The 6,919-nt window shown below is 45.1% G+C and overlaps 1 protein-coding gene across 1 annotated transcript; it reads left to right on the top strand.

Annotated features, from left to right (window-relative positions):
- The first annotated feature begins 229 nt into the window (after window positions 1–229).
- On the top strand, window positions 230–5,355 carry KLHL38 (kelch-like family member 38). Its single transcript, XM_009865693.1, has 3 exons — window positions 230–1,579; window positions 2,990–3,095; window positions 5,069–5,355. The coding sequence occupies exons 1-3, from the start codon at window positions 230–232 to the stop codon at window positions 5,353–5,355; spliced, it is 1,743 nt and encodes a 580-aa protein (XP_009863995.1).
- The last annotated feature ends 1,564 nt before the right edge of the window (window positions 5,356–6,919 follow it).

Genomic DNA, 6,919 nt, shown 5'->3' with positions numbered 1-6,919 from the left:
CTATCTGATAATTTTATGAAAATTTTAAAGGGTCTTAGCAACCTTTTAGCTTCTTTATTATTTTCCCACTGTGCTTAACCCATGTTCCATTTTTATGCATAGCAGTGAACGGATATTTAGAGCAACATCAAAGTCCTGATTTGTTCCCTTGGAGCTGGATTTCAATAAAAGCTGCTAAGAATTTGGTTTTTTCTGCCAAGTTCAGAATTCGTCTCTCTCCTATTTTGCTATGGAGGAGGGATCTACTGGTGAGCTTCTCTTCAAAGACCAGGACTTCTCCTCTGAACTGCTGAGGCAGCTGAACACTCTGCGGCAGAGCGGGATGCTGACTGATGTTACCCTCTGCTCCGAGGGCTCTGAAATCCCTTGCCACCGAAACGTGCTGGCTTCCAGCAGTCCATACTTCAAGGCGATGTTCTGTAATGACTTCAGAGAGAGTCGCCAGGCTAAAGTCATGCTGAAGGGCATCGACGCCGGGATTTTGGATCAGATTATCCTTTATGTTTACACAGGGGAGATTCTTATATCTGCTGAGAATGTCCTGTGCCTGTTGGAGACAGCCTCCATGCTGCAGTACGCTAAGCTCTTTGAGGCCTGCTCTGCCTACCTCCAAGACAAGCTGACCCCTGACAACTGCCTGAGCATGATCAGACTGGCAAAAGTCTTGAATTGCCAAAGCCTGAATAAGAAAGCCAAGGCTATGGCCTTGAAATGCTTTCCTGAGGTGGCTTCTTCTGAGGACCTGAAGGACCTTTGTCCCTTGGAGCTCATCGATTACCTTGGGGACGATGAGCTTTGTGGGGAGGAGGAGCAGGTGTTTGAGACACTGATGGTCTGGATCCGGCATGACCTCCAGGCAAGACAAGGCTACATCCAAGAGTTGTTCAAGAAGGTCCGGCTTCAGTATGTCCATCCAACTTTCCTCTTCCACTTCATCGCCAATGACTCTCTCGTTCAGTCCTCACCCACTTGCAGGAGCATCCTTGAGTCAGCCCGGAGACATCTGTTTTCCTTGTACAGTACTAACGCACCTGACATCAAGCCCATGCTGCATGTTCCCCGTAGGTACTCCAACCAAGAGTTTCTCATCATCATTGGTGGCAGGAAGGACAGCCAGCAAACAACAAGGGACATCCTGCTCTATGATGACAAGACGAACCAATGGTTAAGCCTGGCCAAATTGTCCATGCGCCTGTACAAAGCCTCTGCAGTGAGCTTACATAGCAATATTTATGTGCTTGGAGGGATGTCTGTTAGCAATAAAAAAAGCCCAGTCAGTGATAATATTTACATTTATTCCCTCAAACTCAATCAGTGGAGATTAGTTGAGCACCTGTTAGTTCCACGCTACTCCCACAGAAGCTTGGCATATAAAAATTATATTTTATCATTCGGTGGAATTGGCGAAAACCAGGAAATCCTGAACTCTGTGGAAAGATATGATAGCATCTACAACACCTGTGAGAGCATGGCAAAGATGCCTGTTGCCGTCCTTCACCCTGCTGTTGCTGCCAAAGATCAGAGAGTCTACCTCTTTGGGGGAGAAGACATTATGCAAAACCCTGTCCGGCTGATCCAGGTAATGGTCAGTCCTGCTTGTCGTAGCAGACAGTTTTATCTAAGATACCCAACAGTTCATCATCCTCCTCAGGAAGTCAAATCCTCCAGAAAACTTATTGTGATTTCCAGCAAGAGGCAGGATGAGTTGACACATTGCTTTGGGGAAGTGATGTCTGTGAGGAGCGTTGCAACTCTTTAATTTTCCACTTTGAGTGGTTTTCAGGCCACAAGCCCTGAGGTACTTCTTTGGGTGTCAGTAAGCTCTGCTGCTGGTAGGGAATTAAGACCAGAGCTGCTGTAGGTGATGCTGCCCGCCCTGCCTGGCTTCCTGCCTGTAGCCAATCTCACCGAAATCAATGCGTTCCATCTGGCCGCTGCGCCAGGGTCTCAGACACGTACCTGCTCACTCGAGGCAAAAACAAAGATTCACGATCATTAGAGCGATCAGATTCTCACTCATCAAAGGGTGAGGACTTAAACTGACAGCTATTTGGTATAAACAGTTGTGTTAAAAAGGTGGCTCCGGCCACATGTTACTGGCTCTCTGCCCACTTCCGGCAGTTACACTCGATTAGGAGGAAAAAATACATTAAATCCTTTCTTATCTGATTTGATGCTTTAGCAACATTGTAGTGTTACTTCCTCCATGAGGTTTTTTCACTAGTTTAGGTGTTTTAACTAAGAAGGATCATTAAAGCCTGAGATGGCAGCAAGCACACATGAGCAATACTTCTTCGTGCTGATAACACTACTTGACTATCAGGGAGAAGGAAATGTATTTATCTGTTACTGGGGAGATGACCTGGAGATATCTGCTACATTAAGAGGTAGATGACATGACATAAAAGTTAGCGTCACCAAGATACAGATGACTGAATGATCATCTGGTAACAGCACTTTTTCTCACACAAACTGATGACTTAGATACCACTCAAAGTACCATCAGCAAGTTCCTTCGCCAATCTGGGTGCATAACAGCCACCAGCACAAATATAGCAGCTGGGCAAACACAGGGGCTGCCAGCAGAGCTAGGTGAAGTTGAGGTTTGCTTGCCCAGGAAATTGCTAAGTCTAAGGCAGGAATACACAGAATAGCTGGAAAATTAAATGAAACAGCTTGGGAGAGTACTGTCCAGGAGTTACAGTGATTTAATGGCCATGCAAAGATTTACAGCCAAGAGGCTTGCAGTACAGCTGATAGGTACGCTCTGCTTTAGTGCCTGTGCTAGCACCTCCTGAACAGACAAGGCTGGAGAACTGGAACACTTTGCAAGAAGGCATATTAGGAAAAAATGTGGGCAAATTCTTGGGTTTCCAGCAGTTCAAGGCAGAGGATTGTATTCATTAGGTCAAAATAAAATTTTGTAATTACAGCTGCCAGCTAAAAAGCAACATGAACAACTGCATGTGTATCTTTATTTATTTGTCAGGTTTACCATGTCTCTAGGAATACATGGTTTAGGATGGAGACCAGAGTAGTGAAGAATGTCTGTGCACCAGCTGTCGTGATTGGAGACCAGATTATCATCGTAGGTGGTAAGGGCTCTGTTTCACCCTCTCTTCTGCCTAAACCTGTCCAGCTCCAGTGGGATTTAGCAGCCTTCCTACTTGGGGTGCTCCCTTAGAAAGCATATGGAGCTTGGGAAGGAACGAAGGAGTGTGTCCACCCTCCATATGCATCTCTCATGGGGTGTCACAACTGTGGAAGTGGGGACAAGTTCTCCACAAGGCGTCTTCTTACTCCAAGTAGCTGGACGTGGGGTGGGGGGAGGCTGAGGAGAAGCCAATGCAAGTTGCTGCTCTGCAGAAGAAGGGAGGAAGCCAAGAGCACAGGATTCCTGCTTCTCCCCTGCTCAATGGCAACCTGGCCCTCCTTGGCTGATCTTATTGAAAGGATGGAGAGCACAGTTACCACAAGACCATGGACAGCTTGTTAGGATGGGTGGGCTTCAGAGCTATGAGGGGTTGATCAGTCCTGTAGCTGCTTCCTGGGGATAATTGTGAAATTTCCTGAGAGAGGAAACACTTGGAGAAGGAAAACTTCTCGGTGCCTTTTTCAACCTGAGGATCAGCCCTTGCCCATGGCATGTTAATGGATCATGTCATGAGTAATTTGGGACTTTACAGTCCTTAATGCAGCTTCCCTGACCATAGACTTGCACAAGAAAGAATGAGGTAGATTATTTAAGGGAAGATGAGACATAGGGAAGCTTTAGCAGAGTAGAGGACTGAACCCAAATCACACAGGAGTTAAATGTGGTGTCATCCCTCAGTTTTAAACCACTGCTACCCTTTACAGTGGGAACAGGGGAATGCTGAGTCCAAGACTATTAGGCCTCTGTGTCAGACTACGCTGACCTCAGACCACAGTGCCCAAAATACAGTATTTTCAACTTTCTTATCTTCAAATGCATTAATCTGAAGGGTCTGTATTGACCCAAGTCTGCTGTTGCTGAGCTTAAGTTCTCAATTTATTTTTTATTTACCTATCAAAAGCCACATAAATTCATGTCGACTTTAAACATCTTCCATTTTGCTTGGAAGTAGAAAGATTCACCATGGTCAGGTCTTACTTACCATCTTCCATGCCAAAACATTGGCCAGGCAGTCTTAGTTTATCAACAACAGTAACATCGACAAAAAAACCCCCACAGAACATTTTTCTCTTAAAAATAACTTTCATCATATTTCATGTCCTTTTTGCGTGACTGGCCACATCATAACAAAGGGGAGTGGGTTGCGCTAAACAAAACAGACCTTAATTTTTGTTAGGGAAAGTGGTTTCAAGCCCTGCAAAACATGGCCCAAAGCAGTTTGTTTGACATGGACACTTTCGATTATCTACAGTATCCACAAGATACTGCTGGGTACCAAGCTTCCACATCTTTATTGCTCCAGGGCAATGGCCCTGGTACCAGCTCTTAACTCTCAGCAGATGTGAGGTTACACCACCCCTCTGTGGAAGTGCTGTAATGGTCAATGGCGTGGTGGCCAGTCCAGACACGGTCTTTGGGAACGGAGAAAGCACTAGTAGCATTGTGCTCTTGAGCACCCAACTCCAATGAGTAGACTCTAACCCAACAAGGCATTGTTGCACCCTTCCCATGTGCCATGTGGTTTCTGTATTTCCAAGTGAAGCTTTAGGACTCTGTTCGGTGTAAAGAGATACTTTGGGAAATCACATGCAGAAAAAAACACATGCAGAAAACTGAAGCTCCAACTGTATTTGACAGGTTGCTTGCCTGATCTGATGGGTTTTATGGTGCTCATTGAGCCTTGGCTGCCAAGGTTCTATGAGACAGGGCGAGGACAAACAGGAAGGGAAGATAGACAGACAGGCATTCTTGTGATACATCATCACTTCCCAGCCTAGATAGCGTAATTCTGCCAAATTATGTACCAGTATGATAGCTTTTATGGAAGACTAACAGGAAATATATTATCATTCTATCTGCCAGCCATAGGCTCTAATTCCCATCTGTCTCTTTCACTTCTGGATTTGCGTTTAGGATACACCCGAAGAATAATTTCTTATGATACAAAAAGCAACAAGTTTGTTAAATGTGCAGACATGAAGGACAGACGAATGCATCACGGCGCCACTGTCATCAAGAACAAGCTGTACGTTACAGGAGGACGATGTCTCACTGCAGACAATGTCATCGAGGACTTAGATTCCTTAGACTGCTATGATCCGGAGACTGACACATGGACACGGAAAGGAAAACTGCCACATAAACTTTTTGACCACGGGTGCCTTACACTTCAGTGTGTACCGTGTTCTAACCTTCTCTAAACAACCTTTGGTACCTCCCAAGATGTTTTGTGCTTTCCTCCTCAGAAAGGACTAACTTTGCTCTGCAGAGAGCACAAGGGGAATCCTCAGGGGGTCCCACAAACTCCTGACTTTGAAGGCACCAGCAGCGCTAGTCATTCCCCACACCCTCTGCTACAAAGGTCAGAAAGGGAAAAGATACTGGGTAAAGAACCTGGTGCAGGATTTGGCCTTGTATAGACTTTAAAGTGAAAGGTGAATAAGAATGCTAGTGTCTCCAGGGAAAGTAGTACTATCTGCATAACCTGCATTTGTTAGCATGCAAGCATAGCTCTGTGCCACAGCCCTTTGCTGGTTGGTGATGACCAAGCTGTCCATTTCGAATGGTGGGAGCATTTAGAATAAGAAGCCCCAAGCTCTAGTCTTGTAGCCAGCCCAGCAGCAGCTGCCTGCATTAGCTATGGTAGTCATCTCATAAGAAACAAATTTTTAATGTTCTTAACGTTAGATTAGAAATTAGCAAAAGGACGATGCTTTGATCTCATGTCAAAAAAAAATGAAGTTTTGATTTTTCTGAGCTACCGCTCTTTCACAGTGCAGGGAAGTTTTTTGTTCCATCTGCCTGCTCTCTGAAAGAGACGGAGAGGGTGGGATGGAAATTAAGATTGCCTGCATCTTCCTTTTTGAAGGATTTTGTTATGCAGGGAGCTTGCTTCTCCTTTTGTAATGGGGATAGTAGTGGGGTTAGTTAGGAAGTCCTTTGGCTGATGGAATTCCTGAAATCTGGAATAGCAGAGAGGACATGGAGGAAAGGGGATGTAAAAGAGAAGAGATATTTGAGAGGAACAATTTTTTTTTACATTTCTCCTCTTCCCAAACCACTGGAAAACAGCGATGAGAGAAAGCCAGTGACAGGAAACCAGCTTTCCAAGAAGAGCAGGTCTAAGTCTGCCACTTGGCAAAGCAACTCTGGCTCCACCAATATTTTCGTGGGGTTCTGCCACTAAGTGCATATTTTTAAAGGGAGGAGATTAATCATCAGATACTGAACAGGCTGTGAACTGCTGTCAGGTCATCAGACTTGGTAAGACTGCTGAGATAGCAAGGAGCTGTAATGATAGTACTGATGACCACCAACCCAAGAAAGTATGGCAGAAACAACACCCCTTTTTCCTCACATTTGAAAGAACTTGGACTTTTCCAAGGGTACAAGATGGCATGAGGAAACCACGCTTAACCCTCCTCTTCACAGGGCTGCATAGCCCACCAAACACCACCACACTGCAGGACGCCAACTCCAACTGCTGAGATCCCCTCCCATAAATCTGTATCGGGGATAAGAGTGACGGAAATAGTTAACAAAGTGGGGGGCTGGAAGGAAGCATTGTGTATCAACCGCTGTTTTAACAATGCAAAATAAAATGGCTATTATTATTTCTATGAGCTTTGTGTTCAGGAGTCCCTATTGTTCTCTCTGCATTGTTGATAAAGGGAATTGGTTTTGTACCAGTGGCTTTTGCCAGGGCTTCCTTCTAAGGATCTGAGTAAACTTGCAAAAAATGAGTGGGAACTCAAACTCATCTCC

This window comes from Apaloderma vittatum, unplaced genomic scaffold (genome assembly GCF_000703405.1).
Source record: "Apaloderma vittatum isolate BGI_N311 unplaced genomic scaffold, ASM70340v1 scaffold1813, whole genome shotgun sequence".
Taxonomy (NCBI): Eukaryota; Metazoa; Chordata; class Aves; order Trogoniformes; family Trogonidae; genus Apaloderma; species Apaloderma vittatum.
This window is presented reverse-complemented; position numbering and strand designations above follow the sequence as displayed.

Coding starts and splice junctions, on each gene's coding strand:
- KLHL38 (XM_009865693.1), top strand. CDS start 230: ATGGAGGAGGGATCTACTGGTGAGCTTCTCTTCAAAGACCAGGACTTC. Junction 1,580..2,989: donor ACCCTGTCCGGCTGATCCAG/GTAATGGTCAGT, acceptor TTTATTTGTCAG/GTTTACCATGTCTCTAGGAA. Junction 3,096..5,068: donor CCAGATTATCATCGTAGGTG/GTAAGGGCTCTG, acceptor ATTTGCGTTTAG/GATACACCCGAAGAATAATT.